The sequence below is a fragment of the Typha angustifolia genome, chromosome 15 (assembly GCF_048772165.1).
Source record: "Typha angustifolia cultivar Huaian chromosome 15, ASM4877216v1, whole genome shotgun sequence".
Classification (NCBI taxonomy): Eukaryota; Viridiplantae; Streptophyta; class Magnoliopsida; order Poales; family Typhaceae; genus Typha; species Typha angustifolia.
In genome coordinates this window covers 193072-220845 of record NC_133253.1, presented here as the reverse complement: position 1 = coordinate 220845, position 27774 = coordinate 193072, and the positions used below count along the sequence as shown (strand labels likewise).

At 40.5% G+C, this 27774-nt stretch overlaps 7 protein-coding genes and 1 non-coding gene across 8 annotated transcripts; 4 read left to right on the top strand and 4 right to left on the bottom strand.

Annotated features, from left to right (window-relative positions):
* Positions 1-1061: 1061 nt before the first annotated feature.
* On the top strand, positions 1062-4606 carry LOC140778156 (subtilisin-like protease SBT3.18). Its single transcript, XM_073122733.1, has 10 exons — positions 1062-1148; positions 1243-1334; positions 1419-1516; positions 1589-1744; positions 1831-2501; positions 2768-2835; positions 2967-3206; positions 3299-3413; positions 3496-3709; positions 3789-4606. The coding sequence occupies exons 1-10, from the start codon at positions 1062-1064 to the stop codon at positions 4382-4384; spliced, it is 2337 nt and encodes a 778-aa protein (XP_072978834.1). The 3' UTR covers positions 4385-4606.
* A 681-nt stretch (positions 4607-5287) lies between these two features.
* On the top strand, positions 5288-10297 carry LOC140777346 (YTH domain-containing protein ECT4-like). Its single transcript, XM_073121392.1, has 9 exons — positions 5288-5469; positions 6143-6219; positions 6345-6480; positions 6762-6835; positions 7204-7788; positions 8137-8724; positions 8801-9013; positions 9093-9239; positions 9467-10297. Exons 1-9 carry the CDS (start codon positions 5442-5444, stop codon positions 9713-9715), a joined length of 2097 nt encoding a protein of 698 aa, XP_072977493.1. The 5' UTR covers positions 5288-5441; the 3' UTR covers positions 9716-10297.
* Positions 10298-12559: 2262 nt separating this feature from the next.
* Positions 12560-14378, bottom strand: LOC140778844 (GATA transcription factor 7-like). The gene is made up of 2 exons (XM_073123727.1): positions 14033-14378; positions 12560-13472 (listed from the first exon to the last, which is right to left on the bottom strand). The coding sequence occupies exons 1-2, from the start codon at positions 14162-14164 to the stop codon at positions 12804-12806; spliced, it is 801 nt and encodes a 266-aa protein (XP_072979828.1). The 5' UTR covers positions 14165-14378; the 3' UTR covers positions 12560-12803.
* A 4081-nt stretch (positions 14379-18459) lies between these two features.
* LOC140778615 (NADPH-dependent aldehyde reductase-like protein, chloroplastic) lies at positions 18460-19626 on the top strand. Its single transcript, XM_073123416.1, has one exon. The coding sequence runs from the start codon at positions 18596-18598 to the stop codon at positions 19403-19405; it is 810 nt and encodes a 269-aa protein (XP_072979517.1). The 5' UTR covers positions 18460-18595; the 3' UTR covers positions 19406-19626.
* A 366-nt stretch (positions 19627-19992) lies between these two features.
* On the top strand, positions 19993-21921 carry LOC140778616 (zinc finger A20 and AN1 domain-containing stress-associated protein 9-like). The gene is made up of 2 exons (XM_073123417.1): positions 19993-20151; positions 20899-21921. Exon 2 carries the CDS (start codon positions 21027-21029, stop codon positions 21531-21533), a length of 507 nt encoding a protein of 168 aa, XP_072979518.1. The 5' UTR covers positions 19993-20151; positions 20899-21026; the 3' UTR covers positions 21534-21921.
* Positions 21922-22531: 610 nt separating this feature from the next.
* Positions 22532-22615, bottom strand: TRNAL-CAA (transfer RNA leucine (anticodon CAA)). The gene has a single exon. It is a non-coding gene; the product is annotated as a tRNA-Leu (tRNA).
* A 132-nt stretch (positions 22616-22747) lies between these two features.
* Positions 22748-24577, bottom strand: LOC140778141 (pentatricopeptide repeat-containing protein At1g11290, chloroplastic-like). Its single transcript, XM_073122709.1, has one exon. The coding sequence runs from the start codon at positions 24575-24577 to the stop codon at positions 22748-22750; it is 1830 nt and encodes a 609-aa protein (XP_072978810.1).
* A 626-nt stretch (positions 24578-25203) lies between these two features.
* LOC140777819 (protein NDH-DEPENDENT CYCLIC ELECTRON FLOW 5) lies at positions 25204-27394 on the bottom strand. The gene is made up of 3 exons (XM_073122201.1): positions 26819-27394; positions 25875-26339; positions 25204-25563 (listed from the first exon to the last, which is right to left on the bottom strand). The coding sequence occupies exons 1-3, from the start codon at positions 27320-27322 to the stop codon at positions 25372-25374; spliced, it is 1161 nt and encodes a 386-aa protein (XP_072978302.1). The 5' UTR covers positions 27323-27394; the 3' UTR covers positions 25204-25371.
* Positions 27395-27774: the final 380 nt, after the last annotated feature.

The following is a 27774-nucleotide window of genomic DNA, read 5'->3' as shown; positions in this document are numbered from 1 at the left end:
TATATCAGTACATGACACGCATGACTCTAGGCGATCGATAGGGTTTAAGACTTCATGATTATGCATGTTAATCCTTTACTTTCAGTTATCTCTTAAGAACTGAAAATGAAAGAGAGAATGAAGAACAAAAAGGTTGAAGTTGATGAAGGTGTTTGAAAGTTCCTAGAGTAGGTTCTTTGAAGATGTTGAATTGAAAGTTCTGAATAATCTAGATATGGTGCAGGCACATATAGCACTTCACTCTGCTCATGCAACCTTTTAGTTGTTTAAGCATAGCTTTCATGACACTAGATCTACTGTGTTCAACAAGAAAGCTATGACTGTGAGGAGGGTGGAGTAATGTATGCTAGAATAGTATGAAGACTCTTATGTTTTATGTAATGCCAAACATATTGAACTAAATTTTGAGTTGTCGCACTTTCGCAGATTGTCCTTGGATACGATATATTAAGATACCCTTATCATGGTGACTTCAAAACACTTTAATGTAATAGGGGAGATCTAGTTTATGATCTTATCATGAAATTGGATATTTAGGGGTAATCATGCAGACCACACATGTATTCTCTAAATGTCCATTCCTCACCTATATGCTTGAACTCTAAATCCTGAGATTAGCCTTTTTGGGAATCCCAAAAGCTATCATAGTTTACATAGTTTAGTCTCACCTATATATAATCTTAGGTCTAAAAGGTAGTAAGACTAAATAATAGAATTGGAACAAAAGGAGGGGAAGCGGGTTCCATTTCTTCTTACAGCCTAGCTTGCAACGTTAGCATAAAAATTATACTGTATGATCGTCCGTCTTGAATAAATTTTACCGCTTAGCTAAGTGATCAAAAGACAAGGAGCTATAAATGTAGATGGAAGATCAACAGGACAAAGGTAATCATGCAGCCATGGGGGGTTGTCAGAAGTCATTCTAGCTTTGGAAGCTTGTATTGCAAGCACCCTACACCATGCCAATCCAGTACACTCAAACCCATGGAATCATAAATTCTGACCTTTTCTTCATCTATATAATCCTCACGCATTCCATTTGGGTGATCGTGTTAAAGACAATGACTGCTTCCTTTAAGCAGCTCTGGGTCCTCCTCCTCATCCTCACACTCGCACTGTATTGTATTTCTACCACACCAACACCCCATGTAAACTTTGTCATCCCAAGAGCTTCACTTTTTATTCTGTTAGCCACCAAATTAAGGTTTTGTATCATGCTGTCTATTTTCCCTTGTCTTGCAGGTTCACATTGTCTACTTGGGCCATAACCATGGCCAAGATCCTCTTCTCACCACAAAGTCCCATCTCGAACTTCTTTCCAGTGTCTTCTCTAAGTAAACAACCTCTAGCTTAGGCTAAATAGGTTAATGTTTCTTTCTTTCATACCAACTCTAGCTATTTGAAAGTTTAACTTGCAGAGAGAAGGACGCAAGAAAAGCCCTGCTCTATAGCTACAAGCATGGGTTCTCAGGATTTGCTGCAGTGCTCAATTCAACGCAGGCCACCACCTTGGCCAGTAAGAAGCAAATACTTACTCATGCCAACTCTCTGCCAAAGAATACAAATTTTACATACTGGAATTTAACAGGTATGGAAGGGGTGATATCGGTTTTCAGAAGCAAGATGCTGCAGCTACATACAACTCGGAGTTGGGACTTTATGGGCCTCAAGTTGGATTCCGGGAAAGTGACTCCGATGCAGTTGACGTACGGGGATGATGTAATTGTTGGCATCTTTGACACAGGTGCATTTATTTATTTTTCCTTCGGATCTTAATGCAGTACTCCCTTATACTCTGTTTTGCTTAATTATTAATTTGTTCGCCGAAAGGCATATGGCCGGAATCCGAGAGCTTGAAGGAGGAGCCAAACATGGGCCCAATCCCTGCATCATGGCGCGGTGCATGTGTCAAAGGTGAGAAATTCGACCCTAAGACTGCATGCAACCGGAAGCTGATCGGCGCTCGTTATTACATCAACGGCTTTGAAAGCGAGTTCGGGCCATTGAACACCTCCGGCGACGCCGAATTCAGATCGCCTCGAGACCGGCTTGGGCACGGGACCCACACGGCCTCCACTGCCGTCGGATCGATCGCGCCGAACGCGAGCTTCTTCGGCTTAGGCCGCGGCGTCGCCCGTGGTGGCGCGCCCCGGGCTAGGCTAGCGGTGTACAAGATATGCTGGTTCAAGGATCTGCAAGGGAGATGCAGCGAAGCCGACATATTGGCGGCGTTCGACGATGCGTTGCGTGACGGCGTGCACGTGATATCGGCGTCGTTAGGAGCATCGCCGCCGTTGATGCCGTTCTTCTCGACAAGCACGGATATCGGATCGTTCCACGCGATGCAGCTCGGGGTGACGGCGGTGTTCTCGGCGGGGAACGACGGGCCGGAGCCGACTCTAGTGCAGAATGTTTCGCCATGGGGGTTGTGCGTTGCTGCTGGTACTATAGACCGGACTTTTCCGACCCAGATCACACTAGGGAACAATACCTCCTTTACGGTATATATATATATTTATTTCACTCCTCGTCTACTATTCGAATAGATCTATCTGCATGAACTGGGCTGGCTTATAAAACTAACATGGATATGCCGTGCTACATACAGAGATGCATGTGTGCTGTAGTACTTATTGGTCCCCTGTGATCTTTTTCTTTTTGTAAATAAAGAGTAGGCGTGTGCATCTTTTGTCTTTACATTCTGTTTTATATTAATTAATCTGGGCTTCATGACAAACTAATTAACCAAATGATGAACTGTGGATAGGGGCAAAGCTTCAATGTGAAGGAAATGAAGATGGATTTAATAGACAGCGGGAAATTATTTGATGATGGGTGATCCTCTCTCTCTCTCTCTCTCTCTCTCTCTCTCTTATTTAAAACAAAAAATAATAACGATTAATTGACCGAGTATTGGTGCTATACTTATGTTATGTGGGCTTGTTAATGATGTGTCTTTTGTTAAGGTCGTGCTCCTTCGACAAATGGAACCGCAACCTTGCATCAGGAAAGATTGTTCTATGTTTCTCTACTGTAGGGCAAGTCTCGAGCACAAGTGCAGCCCTGGCAATCTTGGTAGCCAATGGATCAGCCATGATCTTTGTCGACACTCTCACCAAGCGAATTGCTCAAGACGATTTCCTTCCGACCGTCCATGTCGATCTCTATCAAGGCACTCAAATCCTCTACTACATTCGATCCAACAAGTAAGTCATCCTTAAATTCCCTTAACATTATATAATTTCGTCATATTCCCTATCAAGCTAATACAAAAGAAACATACATATGTAACTTGAAGGGACTCGACTGTACATATATATCCAAGCAGGACAAGTATTGGAAGCTCACCTGCACCTACTGTTGCATACTTCTCTTCCAGAGGACCAAGCTCTGTGTCCCCTAACATCCTCAAGGTACTCAATTAAGGGCATTCTAAATACTCCAACTATTCAACTATGTTTACTGTGCCATGCTTAATATTAATACTTTGCACAGCCTGATATTGCTGCTCCTGGAGTTAACGTATTAGCTGCATGGCCACCAAAATCATCACCAAGTTTGCTACCGTTCGACCGGCGATCAGTGAGCTGGAACTTCGATTCAGGGACCTCGATGTCGTGCCCTCACATTTCTGGCGTCGTCGCCCTGATCAAGTCTGCTCATCCAAGCTGGTCCCCTGCGGCCATCAAGTCTGCCATCATGACGACAGGTAACAAAAAAGAATAGGCTAATTCCAATGCGAACTACTCACACTTAGTTCTAATTCCAATGTTTTGGATGTGGTGTAGCTTACACGAGTGACAGAAGCTCTGATATTAGCTTGGCTGGGGGAACTCTAAAACCTGTAGATCCCTTTGATATCGGAGCTGGACACGTAAATCCAATAAAGGCGTTGGATCCAGGACTCGTTTACGACATGGAAGCACGAGACTACATCGTCTTCCTCTGTAGCATAGGCTATTCTGAAACGCAGATAAAGAGAATAGTTATTCCATCTCCGAGCATTAACAATACAAGCTGCCGCGGAAGCTATTCGGATTTGGACCTAAATTATCCGGCAATTGTTGTATCGGATCTTCGTTCCACCATAACAATTAAGAGAACTTTGAGGAATGTGGGCCAAAGAAATGCCGCTTACTATGCGAGCGTGACAAGTCCTCAAGGGGTCTACACTTTTGTGTGGCCAAAATTCCTAATTTTCTCCTTCCATAAGGTAAATATTTCGTATTATGTGACCGTCCAGCCGATCAAACAATCTCAAGATCGATACGATCTTGGAGAAATAGTTTGGTCTGATGGGCATCACCGAGTAAGGACGCCATTAATTGTGAGAGTAAATAATGTCAGGAGCGGAGTTAGTGATGCCAGTCACCAAAGTGCTTAGTGTACCTTAATTTAACGAAGAAAGTTCATGCAGTTGTAACCAATTCACGAGATTTGTGATTTGCAAAATGGTTTCAATTTCTTTTCCTTCCATAGCTGAACAATAAGATATTTTTTATATTTTTATATCAGAGAGAGAGAAAAAGAAGAAGAAGGAGGAAACCAAAAAAGGCTGAACAACTTGGTGTGCTTTCCATTAATATTGAAGGCGACACCAAAGTAGCAGAAGTGAGATGCATGGAATTGTATATCTGAACAATCTTTTTTATAATAAAAATAAATGAAAAGAAAACAATATCTCAGTCCAAACAAAGTAGTTTTGCACGCAACTCGCAAGTGGTCTCCACTCTCCACCACAAACAACATTTTCTTATCAATTTTGGGGAAGTTCTCGTATGTCACTCACTCTCTGACCGCTACAGACGTGAATAAAAATCTGCAGAGTTTTACTTGCCCTTTTTGGCATTCTATGTGGTTGAGCATTTCATAGTTCATAATTCATACCAAGGCTGCTAGGCCAGAATCAGAACCAGAATAAGGGCCTCTTTATCCTTTTATGAGTAATTTATTTTGCAATCAGTAAGTAACACACGGTCGAATTCGTAACTATCGGGATGAAGAAAGCCTTCAATTGAAAGCTTGCTTGTGCCCATTTCATCTGGAAAGACTTTCTAACAAAGCCATTTGGTGTGGCCCAGCCCATGGCAGCAAGTAAAAGGCCCAGCAAAAGCTAGGGTTTTAATCTTACTACCCCTTTGCCCAAGAAAGGCACATATGATTAAAATAAAGAAAACAATAAATTGACGTTATGATATCCCATGGTGACGGAGTCGGAGCCGTGGAGCTATTTGAATCACCGCTTTTGCTTGTCTCAAACCCTCTTTTCTTTGACCCCCCCCCCCCCCCCCCCTCCCCCCTCCACTGGCGGCGGCTCCCCTTCCCCCTACCCCCTACTCTTCTTCTTGCCTTCTCTCACCTTAGGTTAGAGTTAGAGTTCGGGATTCGGATCCCATCGGTGCCTCCTCCTGTAGATCGCGTCTCTCCTCCAGATCTGATCCATGGCGGCTGTTGCTCCCACCGCTGACCGTATCCTGCCTTCGATCCCCTACCTGGGGGTTAGGGTTTTTGCTGTTCCTTCGATTTGTTGCCATGATTGCTGTCTTTGTTTTTGTGATGTTCTCTTTCTTGATATACTAAGTTATCACTCGTTATCCATCTTCGATTGTTGTTTTCGGAGGGCTTTGTTGGGGTTTACGCGTAGATTGGAGCTTCTTCTTCTTCTTTTTTCGTGGGATTTGTTATTGTTGTGTGGTGATTTGGATTTTCCTTTTATGTTGGCGAGCTTTGGCGGGTTTCTTTGTGCTGCTATCTGCTGATTATGTTATTTATTGCTTATCCGAATTCGAGATTTATCTTGTGCCATATGGTGGGAAAAAGGTTCTCTTTCATTTCGAATGAGCAAAATTAGTAAAGGGGTCTTGGTTTGTGTGCTGTTTTGGTGCTAAATTTGATATCTTTTGTTTCTCCCTCCTTGCTTATGAGCTATTGCAGTTCTTTTCAATGGAATCTGACAGAGCTTTCCGTTTCCCTTTTGTTTAATATAACTGCGCAGTCAGTCTTACCTGCTATCATTTTTTTTTTCTTTCTTTTTTCCTTTCGTTCGTTCGTATGAACACCCGTTACTGGGCTCGTCATCTTGTTTCTTTCTTCTAATCTTCTTGTCGTTAGTTTACTGTTCCCCTTAATTCAATGAAAATAGAGGCCACCGATTCATTGAAAAAGCTGTCCTTAGATTCTCAGAGCAAAGCGTACAATGCTGTGGATACTACCAAGAAGGTAGTTTTGTTATCTGACCCTTTTTCTAGCACTCTGTAACTCATGGATGCATATATTATTGTTAGTTCTAAGTTTTTCTTTGTTGCATTAAAGTTGGATATTCATGGTATTCTAAATTTTGATAGGCATCTGCTAATGGCGGAGCGCAAAACATGCCTATCCCTTCAGAGCGGTCATTGACACCCGTGCTTCCAGATTTCATGGATCCAACGATGTGTTACCTGCCCAATGGATATCCATCTACAGCTTACTACTATGGAGGTAAACAACTTCCTTTATGCCCTCCTACTGATTAGGGGTACCTAATTTTGAAGCTTATTATTATTATTTTCTTTTGACAGTTTGATCTATCTGTTCATAGTTCTCATTTATTATCTATGATATCTCTGACATGAACAGATCTCATATGAGTTCCATCATTTATATTGATTTTATCATTATTTTCTTTCCCAAACTTGATATTTTTTTGTTTCATTTTCTGTATCATCTGAATTTGTTCTTTTGTTTGCTGAAATGTAAAAGTTATACTTCCTTGTTTTCAGGTTATGATGGTTCTACAAACGAGTGGGATGATTACTCTAGATATGTAAATCATGATGGAGTGGAGATGACCCCGGTAAGTTTCAGATGAGAATGGATTATTGACCTTGTGAACTATTCATGCTATAAAGGCGCGTGTTCCTTCAAATTGAAGTGAAAAAAAATATATATGTAAGTTGGATGTTATATGTGAAATTAGATGGGCGTGATCTTTTCTAGTGAAAATGTTGTTCAAAAGTTAGTTTCTTCACTGGGTAAATAAGTATGAAGAGGACATGTCCTGTTGCTTTTCACATATGTTAATAGTTTCTGCAGATGTATCCCTTTCTATGGAATGCGGTTACTAACTATTTTGGATATTCCTTTTAAATTTTTTGTACATTTCCTTTATGTTATTTCTGTACAACATAATGGTGGCTTAATGAGTTTCTCCACTTGTGTCAGGGAGTCTATGGAGACATATACCACCACGGATATGGGTATGCTCCTTATAGTCCATACCCTTCCCCTGGTTCCCCAGTTCCAACTGTTGGAAATGATGGTCAACTCTATGGTCCACAGCATTATCAATATCCGACTTCATTCTTTCAGCCGCCACCATCTACAATATCATCACATGTACCAAGCCAGACTCCTACTTCTCAGGGGGAAGTGTCTACTTCTGTTGCTGCTGATCAGTCACCAGTTCCTGTGGAGAAAGCCAAAACAAACACAAATGGAATTGCGAATGGTAATGCAAATGGGAACAGTGCATCAGCACCTCTGAGGCCAAGTCTGCAAAATTCATCAGTGACCCACAATGGATCATTTGGGGGGGTCTTGCCAGGTGGAGTTCATTCTACTGGTTACCAGGACCCAAGATATGGTTTTGATGGAATGCGAACTCCCTTCCCATGGTTTGATGGACCTGTGTATTCTAATGGGCAACAGAGGCCAACTACAACCAACTCAATGTCTTCTGTGGTTTCACATGCTTCAAACACTCCTTTAGCAAGGAACCAGAATCAGCATCCACTACCTCATCTCATGGTAAGTCACAGATCACTGCTGCATACTTGTATTGAGAATTATGTTCTAGTGGATCACTAAACATGCTACTATGAACTCCATTTGTCTGATAGGTTTTCTTTCTTAGTTGCATCAGATACCTGATGTCACTGTTGGGGTACTGTTGTTTATACAATTGATGGGGTGACTGCTTTTTTTCAAGGCGACTCTTTTCTCTCAGCATTATAAATTTGTTCCATTGTATCCATATTGTTTTTAAGGAATTCCTTTGAACATTCTTATGGGTAGAACTACAGATGTCAGATCTATTATGGTAAGATGTAACATGAGAGTCTCATATTTAGAATTAATTTTACTTTTTTATTTCAGGGTATGCATACTCAGAGACCAACACCTGGAATGGGGCCAGCAGCTCCTGGATTTCTAAATAGGACATATCCAAATAACAGGCAGTATGGTCAATATGGAAATTCTTTTAAAACTGGTCTTGGTTTTGGTCCCAATGGCTATGATGCCAGAACAAATGGACGTTGGGGGCTTGTCGTAGATAACAAATTCAAGCCCAGAGGGCGAGGCAATGGATTTTATGGTTTTGCTAATGAGAATCAGGATGGATTTAGTGAGCTGAACAGAGGCCCAAGAGCAGGCCGTTTCAAAAATCAGAAGTCATTTGAACCTAGTGTTACTATTGCTGTTAAGGGACAGAGCCTCCCTCCGCATGTGAACGAGGATACCAGTATTGTTCCAGATAGGGAGCAGTACAACCGAGCAGACTTTCCTGAAAAGTATGCGGATGCGAAGTTCTTTATCATTAAGTCATATAGTGAGGATGATGTTCACAAGAGCATTAAGTACAATGTTTGGGCAAGCACACCTAATGGAAACAAGAAGTTGGATGCTGGATACCAGGAAGCTCAGGCAAAAGCTGGGGGATGCCCTGTTTTTCTCTTTTTCTCTGTAAGTATGAGAATTGCTTTGTACTCTTCATATTTTCTCTTCAATGACATTATTGAGCCTTTCCTTAAATGTGCAGGTAAACACCAGTGGGCAATTTGTTGGTGTCGCTGAAATGGTGGGTCCAGTTGATTTTAACAAGACCGTAGAGTACTGGCAGCAAGACAAGTGGAGTGGTTGTTTCCCGGTTAAGTGGCACTTTGTCAAAGACGTGCCAAACAGCACTCTTAAGCACATCACACTGGAGAACAATGACAACAAGCCAGTAACAAACAGTAGAGATACTCAAGAAGTCAGTATCTGCAAGAGGCATCTTAGTAAATTATCTTGCTAAAAGAGGTATCTTACTGTTTCTTCCTATGACAATGCAGGTAAGGCTTGAGCAAGGGCTCGAGATGCTTAAGATTTTCAAGGATCATATCAGCAAGACTTCTATTCTGGATGATTTTGGCTTCTATGAGAACCGCCAAAAGCTGATGCAAGCGAAAAGAGCAAAGCAACAGCAGCTTCACAAACAGGCATGCTCATGCTCTCTGTTTTCCTTATTTTCAATTTGAAGTGCTTTAGAGTGGGTTATTAGTTCTATTGTTTCTATTATATTTGGTATACATTTGGTGTTCTTATTATCCTGATTTGCATGTTTGCGGCTATTTCTGTTTTTTTAACTTTTGAGTAGGTGATCAGTGATGAGGTATTTACCGTAATCCATGGCCCTCCATTTTACTTTTACCTTTTAATTTGTCAGGTCTGGGATGGAAGGATTCCTGATGCTCTTGCTGGAGAGAAAGAGAAGGATATGGTTAATGGCAAGTCTAAATTGCAGAAACCTTTGGAATATGTTTCCACCTTGAACAAGGAAGTAGCCCATGGTAGTCTTGGAGAGAAAAAACTAACTGAGAATGGTATGGCCCCCATTGCTGATGATGCCTTTAAGGCTGCTAAACCTGCGGCTGAGAAGCATGCTGTTGCAAATGGTATTGCCAGTGGTTGTTAGGTTTTGACAAATCCTATTTTGCTTAGCTGTAGCAATTGGCATTGCTTGAGCTATAAACTTTCAGGAAGACCTTCTCCTTGGCCAGATATAGATCCAAATATGCTTGATCTCAATTTCAAACAAAGGCTGCAAAGTTCATGGCATGATGAGAAATTTCTACATAGCCACTTCATTGTGGTAAGCCAGTTAGCTTTCCTCAGTTCGTATAATTGAGTTGGTTTACTGTTTCCTATTTCTTAATAGTGTCCCTTAGATTTAGGAGCTCTAGTGTATGGGGTCTATGGTGAGTGATGGGTGTTCTGCAGAGTTGTCATACTCCCTTTCTTTCAGTTTTTGAGTACTAATTACCTTTGTTCTTTTTTTTTTCTTGTGCTTTTTTGAAGCCTTTAAGTCGCCTGTAAGTCTACCTTTGTAATCTCTTAAAAGTAAGAACCAGAAATTAAAGTAGGGTAGAATAGTTGAAGAAAGCAGTGAGTTGTATCTTTCCCTCCATTTTATCTTTACTTGATTTCAGTCGCATGGATTTCTTTATCTTATAACTTGATGTAAAATGATCTGCATGGTTAGTGCAGTTTGTTATTATTGTTAAGCTCACACCTTGGTGACATTTGGAGCAAAGAAGTAATAAAGTGAGCATCATGACCATACAGAGCATCTTGAGGACAGACGATGAAATCAATTTGAAAAGTCCATTTCATGCATGTATAGTTGGTACCAGGGTGTTTACGGCCTATGATTGATCGGGCAATTTCTCTGAGAAAGTATTAGCCAATTGACCCCCTACTTTGCAGATAATTTCCGGAGAGATCAATAATCGTTTGATGGCAGGTTTAGCGGATTTCTGGCAGTAAGAGCTTAGCTTTTACTAAGATAAGTTTGCACGCATACAAGACCAAACTTAGCTCACTGTAATCCTAATAAAATTACTGGACTTTTTATTAGGGTTCCAGTGAATTAAATAAATTTGAAGGAAGCCTATTTTGATATAAAAAAAAATTAAAAATAAGTTTATTTTGGTCAAAAAATTGTTTTTTTTTTTGGATTAATTATAGTGGCATCTTTTGTACTATATCTGATTTTTATGGAGATTTATAAAAAAAATTTAGATTATAATATACTCATAAGTTTTGGGGTAAAGTGAAACGGCTAACGACAGCACTTAATGAGAATAATACTCTTAATAAGTTAATAAGCTCGTTGATTTAGCTAGCAAAATAAAATAAAATTATGAAAACATTTAAATATCTTTAACTAACTTATAGTTTTTTAAATGCTGTACTATCCTCGTCCAGCAAACCCAACTGCCCACCATCAAGAACCACGCCTTCCAGTTTCTCTCTTTCTCAGATCAAGTTGTCATGATTTCGAAGAGTGCGCCAAGGACGTCGTGACTTCTGTCGATGACGAGCTCGAGCAGCTCTACAGCAAGGTCGGCGTTGAACGCCAAAGAAGGGCGGCGGTGGGGTTCGCGGAAGGATTGTGGTGTTGGATCTACACAAGTCATGTAAGGTCGCCTGCTCCGTGGCAGAGTCGACGCGGCGGTGCGGATGTAGAGGCTGCTCCACCATGCACATGCGTCATCGTTGTTGTGGGTGGTAGTGTCGTCAAGGAGGGAGTGTAGAGCGGCGCTACCATTGTTCTTGTCGTCCTTCGACCCACCATTGCTGTCGAAATGGATCACTGCCATGAATAAAGCGCCTCCCCGTGGCACCCGATCGCTGCTCCACTGCATCGCAGCCTCCCGTTTATCCCCGCTATCATCATCTTGCTCATGCATCGCAGTCGTCGTGGGCGGTAGCATCGTCGAAAAGGAGGGAGAAAGAGAATAGGGAGGGGTCGCCACTATCGTTGAACTAGATCACCGCCGGTGAATAAAGCGTCGCTTCGTGGGACATAATCGTTGCTCCATCGGGTCGTCGCCTCTTGCTCATGCGCTGCCATTGTCCTCCTACGATGTTGTTGTCGTAGGCGGCAGCATCGTCGGGAAATAGAGAGAGAGGGAAGGAAAGATCGAGATAGGTGGAAGGGAAGAATGAAGACGAGGGAAGAGGGATATATTTGTTCATTATTATTGGATCAAAATAAAATTAAATTCTTTTCTACCAATGAGGATATCAAGGTCATTTTATAGTTGGTATATTTCGACATGACTGTTAAGTAAGTTCATTCGTCTAATTTTCTTGACGGTAAATTAACAAAATGGTGACGTTAAATAAATTTAGGAGGAGCTATTATAATCTAAAAAAATTTAGGTGGTCATGTGAAAATTAGGTGTAGTAACAAAAAAGGTGTCAGTGTAATTAATTAATTTTATTTTTTTCGCATGTGGTTTAGGGTTTATTCTTTTCCGGTGTTATCGTTAATGTCAAGCCCATATTACTTTTGAGTTCTACAGGCATGCGTTCTAAATTTGACTTCGATTATCCACCATGAAGCAGCCTGAATTTTCTTTCAATCTTATTCTACAATACTAAATAGATCATCTCAGCTTTTTGTCGAAGATGGCTAACGAGAGTTGACTACTTGAGTACGTGACTGAATATGTTGACCAGTTTAAAAGGAAGATTAGACAAAAGATGAGTCTGTTCTGTGACCTGTACGCTAAATTTATATACTAAATTTCATCTCTCAGAAAAAGGTATATACTAAATTTTGGGTCCTAAGTTTCCGACATCGTTTAAAAGAAGTACTAATTTGGATCAGCTTTAAGACATTTCTTTGGTGTTTCATCTCTGAGAGCAAACAGCCAGATTCCTTCTGAATGATCAGCATTTTAAGTCCAAAGATTTACAAATAATAAAAATTTCTAGTAGTGCAAGTTCCTAAAACATATAAATCAAATCATTTCCACCACAGATACATTTATATATTGTCATAAATTACTGAAAACAAAGTAACAAGCATATAAGAGCAAAAATTGAAAAAAAGAAAAAGAAAAGGAAAGAGAAGCAATTATGCAGAAGGAAGTGCAGACGAAAGAGTTTACTACCAAATCATAGGCAAGAAGGAGTAGAAGAAGTACTAAGTTTATAACTTGAACAAGCTAAACAGACTTGTTGCATTGTGCTAGCGTAGCACTGTAGCCTACTCAATTGGTATTAGAAGACAAGACTGTCATTCTCATCTCCATGATCTTTTTGTGTGAATTGGAGTGCTTGTAGCTAACAAAAGTGGGGCTCTTTGCTGGTCTATACTCAGGAAGCAGCCTTCCAGACTTAAACCTCACCCCACATGCATTGCATAGAGTCTTAGGCCCCGAAGGCCCTGCCCTCCATTGTGGGGTCCTCTGTGACATGCAATGGGTGCACCTCCTCGGCTGCACCATCTCCCCCTCTTTCTCTTCAACCTTCTCCTCCTCTGCCTCCCTCTCCCTTCCTGCTGATCCTAGTTCTGGTGACTTGGTGTCTGCTTCTTGCTCCTTTTTGGGAAAGATGAGCTCACTGTCTGCCAGCCAATGTGTCTGGTGGAGAAGAGGTGGTGGGTCTGATGGGGTCACGTGAAGGGTCTGACAGTGGGGGTTACTTCTTCTTCTTTTGCCTTTGGTCTTGCTTGGGGATTCAAGGTCTTGGGAGGAGGGTGTCATGTTTTGGGATGGAAGGGGTTCAGACGTTTTTGCTGCAGTAGTGGTGGTGGTGGTGGTGGTGGTGGTGGTGTTGGTGGAGATAGGGAAGTGTTGAGATGTGTAACTTGTGGTGCTAGAGAGACAATCCTCCACAAAGATGGATAGCCATTCTAGACCCACATCCTCACCTCCTTCCTGCATGCAAAGATAAAAGGGGAATCTTTATACTTCGCAAGATTGCCAAAAGAAGTGAGAGAATGATAAGAAGAGTAGTTGAATAGTAATTATATGTGTAAAAAATTCCAAGTAAAAACTTTATTTATTTATTACAGTTTTTACGGTAAGATGTGAAAGCATTGATTTCAATAGAATGTGGAATCATAGCATGCAAAGGCAGATAAGGACTGCATGGGCTCGATCGCTTTGAAGAGAAAAAATTTAATACATCATAATATTATAGGTTTGCGGAACAAATTAATCCCGGCTGCATTCCATAATAAACTCTCTCTAAAACTATATGTGCACAGAAAAGATCAATATGGCTTAAAAAATTTCAGCAGAACCCAAAAGAAAACGAATAAAAGGAAAACCACAAGGAAGGCCGGTGAAAGAAGGTGTCCAAGTTTTCTGATGACCAACCGTCGAAGAAGAAAGAAGCAAATCACCGAAACGGCAAGAAGCAGAAATCCAGAAAATGGAACAAATAATTGAAAGAAAGGAATTGTGGAAAAAAAAGCCCAAGGAAGAAAACTGACCGCAATATTCCCCGGAAAGAGACTGTCCAACGTCGACGTGATCGGAGAAGGGCCGGTCTCAGGCTGAGAACCACCGGAGAGATCACCGGTAACGGCCACATTCCGGTGGACGTCCATGCCCTGGTGAGCCATTAATTCCTAATACCAACCAAACAAAACCCACAGACAAATTAGTGTCTGTGTGTTTGAGAGAGAGAGAGAGAGAGGCTTTTTCTCGTGAGTTCTCTAAGGGGGGGGGTTACGAACTAGAGAGAGAGAGAGAAGAAAGGGAGAAGAAATGGAGAAGCGGAGAGCAATAACTGCCTACTACCTCAATAGCGTTTCTTTTCTTTTTTTTGTCGGTAGTCTCTCTCTCCCTCCCTCCCTTTATAAACTATAATCGGTAGACTTCAATAGACAAATGTCCGCATTAAAACTTGAAGCCTCACCCAAAAAAAAAAAAAAGGGTTTTTACGCAGGCGAGTATGGATGTTCATCAAGGCTGACATTTGGGTTGGGTCCAAAACCTGGCTTACAATTTAGTCGCCAAATTGAATCCCATCCTTCTGTGTCTAGACCTTACCAACAACGATTTAATGCTGCATTTATTGCTCCCTTTGTTTTGTTTTTAATTTAAAACTCCCTTCCTCTTCCTCCCCTTAAAACCCTCACAGGTGGGTGAATGGTGACAACTTTCTTGTCTTAACCCATAATTGAATTCGAATACAGCTGTAGGTGCTCTGCCTCTCACTTTTCTCATTCCTAGCACCGTGTCCTCATCACCTTATTATGGCTTCTAGCCTTCTATTCCGATTATTTTCCGGTTGACTTTTGTTGCCTCGCCATTGGATTTTGGCCCCCTCATGTCTCGTGAGCATTTGATATGAAACCACAAGCACCAAAATTAAGTGGGGTATTATATATATTATTAATCATGGAGGGAAGAAACCGATGCCCTTCATTTGGGCTCAATTGGAGGGCGTCCGTGCTTAACCATTGCCATTAACTGTTGATTAGGCCCAAATCCAGTCCAGATATATATATGAAGTAGCCCAATAGGCTTACTTTGGGCCACGACGTCTCCTGTTTCCATATGACTCTCCCACGGACCAAACCATGAGCCATATCCCACATTCTCCTTAATCTGGGCCTAATCTGACCTTATCCGTTAGGGTAGTCTAGCAGTAGATTTGTTTACATCAAACTACTTATAAAGAATCAGATAAAGTCAAATCTCTTTCTCCTACCAAAATTGCGATCATGCATCCCACACGTTGTAGCTTTGTGACCATCCATCCATCCATCCATCCACGTGCATCTTTGCACTTGTCGGAAAAAATATCTCACTCTACTCTATGTACCGTAGTAATAAGTTTCTCCGCCAATTTTTCTTTTTCTTTTTCTTTAAATGCCCTTAGTTAATACAGGTAGACAAATAAAAAGATACAAAGAATATAACTACCGTTTTTTAGCATAAGTCTCATGTATACTTGGCCTATAATAAAACACTACAAATAATACAGAGTATCAAGCCTGATGACGCATAAGAAAAATCAAAAGTGAAGCAAAGTCTTAAAAAATTCATAAGAGTTGAAGGCCTCGAGTTAATCTACAAGATTAAATTCCATCAAACCAACAGTTTGAGATATAGAGTCATGAAATCTTCAAAAAATATAAGAGCATGAAATCACAGTGTTAGAGTTCTAACGATGAGCTCATCGACCAAGGCAAAAAAAAAAAAAAAAAAGACCTAAAACCTAAATCTTGAAGCAAGGCTAAATACTAAGAAAAAGATCAAAACTCCTACAAAATATAGAGTCTATGATTAACCAAGGCGACGGCAACAAAATATAATCATGCAAGGAAAGGAAAAGAGGATGAGGCTACTATAGTAGCCAAAACCAAAGAACATCAATCAGTAGTAACAAGAAGATACCGGTAAAGACAAAGACATTCCACCACCACCACTACCACCACCACCAAAAATCAATTACTAAGGGGCAATGAAATGGAGCAAGGAGATGGAGAGGTAAAGGAGGCGATGATGAGGTAGTAGAGTGGCATAGGGAAACATGGGGTATAGGAAAGTGATAATGACAAGGAGTCGGTGGTGTAGGATGGATGTGAAGGAAGACGGCTATAATAGAGCGATGCAAGGAATCGTTACAAAGTGGCATCGGGAATCATACGGCACAAAGAGGTAGCTACAATAAAGCGATGCGAGGAGATGAGAGCATAGTTATCAGAACCAAGTCAGACCGAATGATTGGATCGGTGAACCGATCACAAACTGGCTCGATTTTATTATTAAACTGGATAAGTAATCAACTCAGTAAAAACTGACAAAACCAGCAATTAAATAAATGATTCATGCAACTCGACTATTTTTCAGTGAACAGACCATGCCAATTATTTTTACAAAATTACCCTATTATCTTTAATATTTAGTAATTCTATTCAATATACTACTACTAGTTGTAAAATTTTAAGAATATTTAGTTTATAATATATTCATTTATCAAATTAGTTTTTCTAACATATACACTTAAAAAGGCACTTATTTACTTATATGTCCCTCTAAGTTTATATTTACATGTATATAAAATACATAGTTTTGTATGTGTACATTTTAAAATTCTTATTTTTTTGGTGAATACCTTTTCGAGTAAATTTTGGGATAAGTTTTTAAGTATTTCTCTGAGTTAATAATATATTTTTTTTCTTTTTCTATTGAACGACTTAATTTGAAAAATAATAACGAGGGTATCTACTTTTGGGACTTATACATATAATTATACTACTTTGTAGATTTTTTTTTTTATATATAATTAGGTGGAACTGTAAGTAAATTATCTAAATATTTTTAGAAAACAAATAGCTCAGTGACCCAACCTTTGACTAGGTCAATACTCAATCCGATTTTAATAACTATGGGCAAGAGCACAAAGAGAAGGTGATTGCAAAGCAACGGTGGGAGGCTGGCTAACAAGGGGAGTGATTACGACGGAGCGGCAAAGGAAGACGACAATATAGGGAGGTAGGACGACAACACATGGAGGCGGCTGTAGTAGAGCGGTGCAGGGAGATGCGACGTGGTTGAGACTCTCGGCATATGGGGAAGAAAGAAAAGAAGAGAAAGGGAAAGATGAAAGCAATAGAAGAGGAAGAAATCTAAAACAGAATTAAGAAGAAAGACTTGTTGAGGAAGGGAGGAAAAACCTTCCCCTTCCCCTTCCCTTTCCCCTTCCCCTTCCCCTTCCCTTTCCCCTTCCCTTTCCTAGCTGCTTAGGCTAGGGAGAAGAAAAAAGAAAGAAAAAAGAACTGCAAGCTAGGGAGGGGGATGGAGGAAACGAGAGACAATCAGACCTAGTAGATCTAGGGCCCCGTGCTCTCTCTTTTACCTACTGTATACCACCGTAGAATATGGACTATTAATTTCTCCGCCGTGGGAATAAATATATTCGAGCGACGTAACGTTGCACTATTTGCCACCAGTAGTAGCAAACTGGCAATCTTAATAAAATTCATTATTTTGTTCATGGAAGTCAGTGAGTACTATGTTTAATTAGATCTTAATATTATGGGCACAGAAATTAAGGAGAGTCAGTTTAATTAACGTTGCATGCCTAAAGATGCCACGAGGAAAGGCCTAGGATACGCCACAAAGTCACTTACTTAATATGTCGTCCCATTAGTATTAGTATAACAAGGGAATACTAAGTCACTAACACGAAGAAAGTAAGTATGCCTACCTAACATTGACCTACTAGTTGGGTTTTAGGCTGATCTTTGTGTCACATCAAGGTCTACATCTTCTTCAGGCTGCAAATAACGACAGTGTAACCCCAAACATAAATTGTGTAATAAAAATATATCCAATGAAAGGGAATATGACATCCCTATTCATAGTTGCACGATTTAATTCAATAATTTATGAATCGTAGACATCTTTATTATACTCTTTATTGTATAAGAATTTGGTCTCCCAACTACTTGTCAAAAATGTATCTGTCAATATTTTGTCAGATATTTTTATATAATAATCTTTAAATTTGACTAAAATGAATAGACAAAATTGAATTCAAATCCTTTCACTTTCATCTTTATAATAATTATTTCAAATGTCAAATTTTAAATCAATCTTCTTCAAAAATATATTTTTTTTCAAAATACACTTCTAATAAGAGGAGAAGAGAAAATAAATAAAGATATTTTTTATCCTATCTAATTAGTTAGTCAAAATTTTAATAGTTAAGGGTTTATATATGTAATTTTTCTTTTGAAACGGTAATAGTTGAGAAGATAATTAAGCATAGGACAAAAATATCCATCGAGGAAAAATGATTAAAAATATATATATAAGCCTGTGGGATTTTTTTTATAGCCCATAATTTTGGCCTCGTGATTGTGATAGAGATTTAAAAAATTAAAGAGAGAGAGAGAGAGGTTTGAATGGCTTTGTATAATTGTATTCAGTAAAATAGTACACCACCACTACCCAACCTTGCTGGCTAATATAAGCACTTCTACAACCTCACCTTAGCATTTCCACAAACAACAATCATACAGCTCGTAACAACACCAATGGCCGCAGTAGTAACAAAGGGCGGGTTGGCGGAGAAGCACGGCTACTTACCTCTCAAAGACCGCGTCGCCATCGTGACCGGCGGCGCCGGTGGCATCGGCTCAGCGATCTCCACCCACCTCGCCTCGCTCGGCGCCAGAGTCGTCATCGGCTACATCGGAGACGCCGCCCCGGCCCAAAAGCTCGTCTCCACCATCAACGCAAAGCACCCTACGACCCCACGCGCCGTCGCGGTGGAGTCCGACGTGTCCAAGGCTGCCCAAGTCAAGTCCCTCTTCGACGCCGCCGCAGCGGCCTTCGGCCCCGACCTCCACATCCTGGTCACGACCGCCGCCGTCCTCGACTACGGGCACCCGTCGATCGCCGAGACGACCGAGGAGAGCTTCGATCACATGTTCGCGACCAACGCGAAGGGCACGTTTCTCTGCTGCCGTGAGGCGGCAAACCGCCTGGTTCGCGGCGGCGGAGGCCGCATAATAACGTTCTCGTCGAGCGGGGTCGGGTCGCTGCGTCCGGGGTACGGGGCGTACGCTGGGAGCAAGGGGGCGGTGGAGGTGATGACGAAGATACTGGCGAGGGAGCTGCGGGGGACAGGGATAACGGCGAACGGGGTGGCGCCGGGTCCGACGGCGACGCCGATGTTTTACAACGGGAAGTCGGAGGAAGACGTGGAGGGTTGCATCGGGGAGATACCGCTGGAGAGGTTGGGGATGCCGGAGGACATCGCGCCACTGGTGGGGTTCCTGGCGAGTGATGCCGGCGAGTGGGTTAATGCCCAAATTATTCGGTGTAATGGTGGCAATGTTTGATTTACTGTTATTCCTACCAACCAAGTGGGAATGGTCAGTGGCCAGTGGTCATTTGTGGTGTATCAGCGGTATCAGAGTATTACTCTACTTTTGCTTGTTTGTTTGTCTGTTTGAAAAGAATTGATCTGGGACTCTTTTGTCTCTTGCAAAATTGTTTTGTCTGTCCCAGACCCTGCGTAATTGAGTCTATTATTGATCGCGAGGACCTCTACAATTATTTTGATAGCTTTCTTACACTTACCAGGATTGGTTATATTGGGCTACTGGGCCAAGTTCTGGGATAGGCCGTGCCCAGTCTCCATTGTATTGGATTAATGGGTATGGTTTCATATTTGATTTTGCAAAATCAGGAGAAATATGAAATTTATTCAAATTCAGAATACAATATATAGGAGTGAAACATCAGCTATTCCCATTCACATAAATTTATTCACCTTTGGTTATTAATTTTTATATGGATATACAAATACATTTAATCGAACAGTATGCTTTCATCCTTTTCTTTTTTAATTTTCTTCTGTGGGTCTGAAAGTTTCCGGTCACTTTGGTGGTTGTTCCAATTATTAGGTACTCGGGCAGCCTAGATAAGTGTTACGGGCAGTACGGGCACTATAGGAGCCCAAACTCCAAAAGTCACCCACCACTTTCCTTAAGAATCGGAATTAGGGGAACCCCCCAGCTCCTAAAGAACCCTAACCCGAACGAGAAAATTCTCTTCCCATTAATCATCTCCCAAGGAGAACGAGGTCAGTCCTTTTCCCATCATCTGTTCAATCTTCGACCCCAAAATTTTATTTTCGTATTGTTCTTGTCGTTCCTTCTCTACACGTGCTTGGAACTTTTATTAGTCTGTTGGTTATTAAAAATTGACAAGGTTTTCGATTTCGATTTTTCCATTGAGATGGGTTTCTCCAATTACATATGAATTCCTCAAAATAGAGCCCTTCAAGGTGTTATTGGCCAAACGTTATCCAAATTATCATATATAATAGGAAAAGTTCGAAATTTGGACTCAATTCTGCGCTTATATGTTTGTATTTTCAAATAATTCTATTCCAATGTTTGTTTTTTCTACATAAACTGCAACATAGACGAAATAGTGATGCCCTTTTTTTTTTTTTGTTGTGGCCAGGCTTTACCAATCTCGGTTCAGAAATTAATTCATCTTCATAATTCATTGTGAAAATTTTGGAATTAGATTCTACTTTGAATGGTGTTTATTTGGGAGATGGAAGTAATCTTATTTTTGGTTCAAAATCTATAATTCTAAGAGTGGTCTTGCTTTATATTTGTGATTATTACATGAACAGTCATATTATATTCAACAAATTCGTGTGTATTCTTTTAGCTAGCCAATCTAGAAGGTGCAATTGCTAACTTAATTTCTGCGTAAATCAGAACATCATTTTTCTTCCCATATTGGTATCAAGTTTATATGAATCTTCAGATTATTTACTTAATATAAGTTATGAAAATGTTAATTCGTTTGGTAGGATTTGCATTGGAAATGGATTGATTCTCATTGATGTGATCTCCAAGAAGAATGAATTGGTTATAATCATCTAGCCATTTGAAGGATAAGCCAACCTCAGCTATTGTTTTGGTCTGTTGTTGGTGAAAAATGGCTCAGGAAAGCTGGAAGGAAATTGATGAGACTGAATGCCGTACGCCTGAAGCTCCAATCCTTTGTGCTAACAATTGTGGGTTCTTTGGAAGTGCAGTCACCAACAATCTCTGCTCTAAATGCTACAGAGACTTTATCATGAAACAACAGGCTATAGCCACTTCTGCCTCTCCTCTAGTGGAAGAGATGCCTACTGTTGCATCATCCTCAGTTCCCATTGATCCTACTCTGGAAGACTTTGATAGCAAAGATTTAAAACATATCATCACTGCTAATATCGAGGAGGCTGAAGATTGTAGCAACAAGCAAGCAGCTAACCGTTGTTTCCTGTGCCGCAAAAGGGTCGGGCTTACTGGCTTCATATGTCGATGTGGGGGCACATATTGTGCGGTTCATCGTTACTCCGAGGTTCATAAGTGCTCTTTTGATTATAGGACTGCTGGTCGTGAGGTTATAGCCAAAGAGAATCCTGTTATAAAGGCAGAAAAGATTGAAAAGATATGATGTTTCTGAAAATGAAATGCTCTAGACTACAAGGTGTAGACTCCTTATCCAACTTGTGTGATTTTCATATCTATTCTCATGATTGATCTTTCATTTAGAGGGCATTGTGGTGCCTTTGGGAGTTCATGTATCTCCCTTGTGTGTGAATGGTGATTGTAATTTCTGATTGTGAATAAATTGTGCAGAAATTTCAATGAAAAGTGATGTGGTAAACGACAATTCACTCTTTTGCCCAGAAGTTCTCATCTTATGTAATCTGATGACTGACAGAGTTGTATTACAGCTGTTCTGTCAGAGTTCATGTTCATTCAGTATTTCTGAGAGAATCAAGTGTAAAGCAGCATAGGTTCACAACAGCAGTTACGTGATTAAACTTTTTTCGTTAGTATCGTTTGCTGCGACTTCCAAGCCAATCGTCTTAATTCCTAGAAAGAAGTGATCTTTATCCTTCTTTATGAGGATACGATCCGGTAATTTTATTGTTTCTCAAATCTGGTTAAAACCTATGTACTGTTTTCTAACATCTCGATCGTCCTTATTTCTAGTTGAAGTATTTGATATATAAATGCATTTGAGATTACTATTTTGCTATTCGGAATACTCTTAAATCACCGCAAAATGGAAATAGAGTCCTTCGATGCATTGCTGTGGAGTCATGAGTAGCAATTGATTTGTTGTCAGAAGGAATTCATTGGATGGATTTCTTATATGTTACTTGATAAGTTCTGATGTTAATACAAGAGGGAGGAATTACTTGTAAGATATATTTTAGGCCTAAAAGTTTTGCATTAGGTGACCTACCAATTCATAATGCAACCTAGCTATGCAATCATTATTCCCACGTGTACTAGCAGGGCTACACCAACCTAACGAATAATAATATCATAATTGCGAATTTTACCTACTTTTATATAAAATCATTTTCTTACTACTTGTTCCAAAGCAACAACAGTTATTTTCGCTGAAGAAAAAAAAATTAAAAACATATATAATTAATCTGTCAGAAGTGGGATTTGAACCCACGCCCTCTCACGAGGACCAGAACTTGAGTCTGGCGCCTTAGACCACTCGGCCATCCTGACTTGTGATAGTAAGCATCACAAAAATGTAACTATAACAACATCTTACTAAATTAACTACATATATATATATATATATATTTTATTTTCTTCCAAAAGTAATAAAAAAAAAGGGTTTTCCGATAGATCTACATTTTAAAGTATACTATATCCTGCTGTTTTCATCAGACCCCTCTCCTCTACAGTCTCTCTTATTCTGACAGAATCTTCCCACATGCCCAGTTTGGAGTATAAGTTAGACAGTGTAAGATAGGAGGTAGTATTATTGGGATCCAATCGAATAAGTTGTTCAGCTGCAATCTGAGCGACCTTGACATCACCATGTGTTGCTGTACACCAGCCCAATAAAGCACCCCAAACAGTAACATCAGGTTTAATCGGCATTGACTTCACAAATCCTAAAGCTTCATCCAGTCTCCCTTGGCGTCCAAGCAAATTCACCATGCAGGTGTAATGTGGTAGAGTTGGACTTATACCAAACTTGTCTTCCATAGAGTAGAACCACTGCCATCCTTCATTCACTAGACCACAGTGGCTACATGTTGAGAGAAGGGAGAGGAAAAGTACCCCATTAGGCATCAGTCCATGCTTTAACATGTCATCAAAGGTCGCGATTGCAGCTTCACCATACCCATTTATTCCGTACCCATTGATCATAGAACCCCAAGAAACAAGATCTCTCTTCTCAAGCCTGTCGAATAAGGCCTCACCTTGCCTAAGCTTCCCAATCTTGCAGTAGAAATCAATCAAAGCTGATGCCACAAATACGTTATGACTATGTGCTAACCTCGTAATACGGGCATGTATGCTTCGTCCTAGATCTTGTGCTTCTATCGAAGAGCAAGCTCTCAGCAAACTAACGAATGTTATCTCATTAGCTTCCATCTTTGATGACTGCATCTGTTTAAACATCTCAAATGCAAGGGAAGGATGCCCGGACTGGGAATAAACCGAGATCATAGCACTCCATGCAACGTGATCTTTGTCATGCATCTGATTGAACAATGCCTTTGCCTCCTCAACTTTCTTAAATTCTGAATACATCCTGAGCAGCGTCGTAGCAATATAAGAAGAATCAGATACCCCAACTTTTATGGAATAGCAATGCAATTCTAATCCAGAGACCAAGTCTTTGACTTCTGAGCATATGTTTATTACACTCCCAAGTGTAACTTTCTCAGGCTCAACATGAGAAGCTCTCATGTGGTAGAACATTGCAATTGCTTCTCTTAGCTTCCCATTCTCTATGCAACCAAAAATCATTGTCTTCCACGAGATAGCATTCTTCTCTTTGATTCCATGATATATTGTAGTTGCAGCATCCAGCTTACCACACTTTCCATACATATCCAAGATTGAGTTTTGTATCCCTGTTTGGGTATGAAATGCCCTTCTTATTGCAAAGCCATGGATTTGCTTACCATATTGAAGAGCGCCAATATTAGCACAAGCTGGAAGCACACTCAGGAGGCTAACAGCATTAGGGCTAAAACCAGAATGCTGCATCTTACCAAAGGTGACAATAGCCTCTAAATATTGTTCATTCTTACTGCATGCTGAAACCATTGCACTCCACAAAATCAAATCTTTTGTGGACACCTCATGAAACAGACGCCGAGAGCTTTCCAACTCATTTAGAGAAGAATAGAAGCCTATAAGAACAGTGGCAATAGGAACAACCAAATCGATGCCTCTTTTGATTGCACTTGCATGAATTCCACGCTTCATATCATCCGAGCATGTGCTGCTAATGGCACGAACAATACATGAAATATGTGAACGGAATGCCCAAGAGATATGAGAGTTTTTTAGTATCATATTTCTCTCAATACTTCTATCAAACATCTGGTCGGCAATGCCGAAGTTATATCCTTCAACATGGAAGTCATCATTTCGAGGTAGAACAGAGCAGAAGCGTGGGTTGGGCCAATTCAACACGTTACTGTTCTTCGCCTGGGTGTTCATGATAGGACATGGTTGGAATTTGATGGTTGTTCTAAATGACAAAGTGTAAGTAAGGTTGGACGAACGAAGTGGTCGGAGAAGGGTCATTAAGGAACTACGAAGAAGAATCCAAATCTACCCATTTCCCATTTCCCATTTCCCATTTCCCCACCACGAGTCGAAGCCCAGGACTTTAGATATCACTAAAAGAATAGCAGTGCATGCATTTGGAGATGGCTGAAGCCTTCAAGGGAAAGAGTCAAGTGAAAAGAACGAAGACCTGCGTTGAGTTAACCAAAAGCAACTCGGCAACTTTGAGGCGCTTGAGACCGACTTTTGTAATTAAAGTCGGCTAACTTCGTGTCTGCGGTGCCGAGTTCTGCTCAAGTCGTCAGCAGATACCGATCGTTATGCAAACCAAGTGGAAGAGGGGATTAGTCTTATTTCCAGATCCTGGTGTCCAAAGCTAGAAGAGGGGATTAGTATTATTTCCAGATCCTGGTGTCCAAAGCTAGTAATCCTTCCTCATAGCTTTTGTTTCTCAAAAAGTTTCTCTATATGTTCATGAGTATGTTTTAGAGATTGACGAATATACCGTTCTTGCTGTTGCAAATGAAGGAAAATGGAAGAACATACAGGAACTCTGATTTGTTAAATGATGGAGCTAAAATTCATATGTTATCTGCAGAAATACAAAGGGGGGCTTGTAACTTTAGATTCTCATCTACTACACAGCAACTTGTTTTCTGTTCGGTTTCAGTTTGCAAAACTATTGATCCGCGTTAAGCAACTGAACACTACTTTTGGGACATGTTCTAGAGATTTGGGTTATGCAAGTACTGTGCTCCTTTCCATACACCTCCAGGACCCAAGAACACTGGCTTAAGCATCGTAGGACCTATGCAGATAAATGCATACTTTCCATACCAATCATGATTTGATCCTGGGCTAAGAATATAAAGCTCATCAAAACCGCTCCTCCCTATATCAACCGAGTTCCTTCTTCCCTGCATCACAAGAATCCATTAGGTATTCAAGTAAAGAAACATGTACACAACCAAAATTAACATGCAGTGATGCAAATTCTTAATTCTCTCATCCGGATGAAGTTGGTTCTGAGGAGATGCTGCACCCATCAGAAGTTATTAGAGTTGGCACTATGTTTGTGACCTCTCAAAGTTTATAGATGTGGAATAGGCAGTTTTTTTACTGTTTACTAAGTGAAAGGAACATATGAAAGTCTCTCTAGTTGATAGACAGCGCTGCAAAATGATTCTTGAGAGCAAACGTATCTAGATTCACTAAGTTCATTACCCACCCGATCAATGACTGTGAATTCCCTAGGTGCGCTTGTATAAATCCGACACAGTTTCTCTGTCATTTGTGAATAATCATCATCTTCTTCTCCCTCTGATCCATCTCCAGATGTTTCATCTTTCATATCACCTTTCTTTTTCCAAGTAGAGAAAAACAACCCTTCAAGTGTTTTCTCAGTCCACGACTGGTTAGTTGTTGGAGATCGAGATTCATAGTAATCTGGAGGAATAATGCTGAACTCAGACATCACTGGTTGCTGGCTACGATAATTCGAGCCCTGCAGTCCAACCGCATAAGTCGCATCTGGTGTGCTCACTTTCAGATGGTTCATAATAGAGCCTGACAATTGGAGAGATGATGATTTGAGGTTAGTAATTGTAAACTCCGATGCTAGGAGGTCGCGTTGGAGTGTCACTAAGTATCTGACTTCAACCATGCTCTGCGGAGCAACTGATACAAGTTCGACCTGTAATATAACACTCACTGCTGATTATTAGGTACAAGTGTACATGTCAGAAAAAAAACAAAAGATAAGTAGAGTAATAGATGCTTTAAAGCACACTAGTGATGGAAATCACGCATCAAATACAGAAAGATATATGATTGAATCGACAAAAGAGAAGAAATGGAAGAAATTATATTTTCAGGGAATTTGGAATCTCCTTTTGCTCATGGGTCTTTGTAATTGTTCTCATGATAGTTTTCCTATTGTCTCAGGCGGCATAACAAAGATAAGTATCTAGATGACTCATTAAAATGACTGCTAAATATTCCTTAATAAGTCATTCTATATTTAAATAATGAACCAAGTCAAAAGCTTGTACAGTTTTACTGAAAAACAATATTACTACTCATTCAGCAGATATCCTGTTCTAGATGGTTTTTAAAAGGATTATTTCATGTCATCAGTTTTTAAGCGCTTCAAACTTTTTGATAGTTAACTACCTGAATGGACTTCTCTGGGCTCCCCCTAACATCATGAAGAAACCAGCTTGCTGGTGACCATGGCGTTCCAACATCATTCACACACTTGAGATGTGTGGACACTCCTCCTTGAATAACAACAGCTTCACTATCTTCTCCCTCGGAGACAGTGGTGTGCAGCACTTCGAGTGTGGTGCCATGCCACATGAAAGGTTTGTATGATGTGATTAAGCCACTTGGAAGCATCAAGCTGGCCATGCTGCCATTCTCCAATCCCATCTTGATGACACAATTGTCTCCAATACCTTCAAAGTTGACTCCATGACCACTGAATTCTCTCACCAAGTAATCCACATTGATTGGTAGTGTTGCGCCTGAAGCTACAGCTTGTAGTGAGAGCTGTCTCCCGTGCTTGTGAGGCTGAGAATTGCAGAAAAGATGACGATGGGTTCTCTCAAGTTGCTTCCATGGGTTTCTAGGAGGAAGATGAGTGGAGTTGGGGAAGAAGGCAGAACTGCTGCTCATGACCAACTCCTGCAACAAATTGCTTTACTGGGTAGCTAGTCAGGATACTAAGCAGTGAGCAACTGAGACAACGTAACCTTATCTATAACCTTGTCATTCATTCTGGTCGAGTTATTTGGTCCACAATAATGAAATGGTGACAACATGCTTTATCCTTTTGTGGTCACAAGTTGGATATTTAGACAACTTTCTGCAGGATTAATATTAGAACTGGAGCCAAATTGTTCGACTCTTCTTTACTATCAATCTAAATTCTTTACTATCAATTAACTTTGAAGAGACAGGAAGATTTACTAGCCAATATTTCAAACTTGCAATTTCTTTTCAGCAGGTTTATTACAGTCTTTTGACACGGTGTCAATCTTAAAATACTGAGCAGATCGATACATAATTGGTGTGAAATTGCTTCGCGAGTTAGATTGGGAGTCGAAGAGAGAAAAGGGAAGGCAATT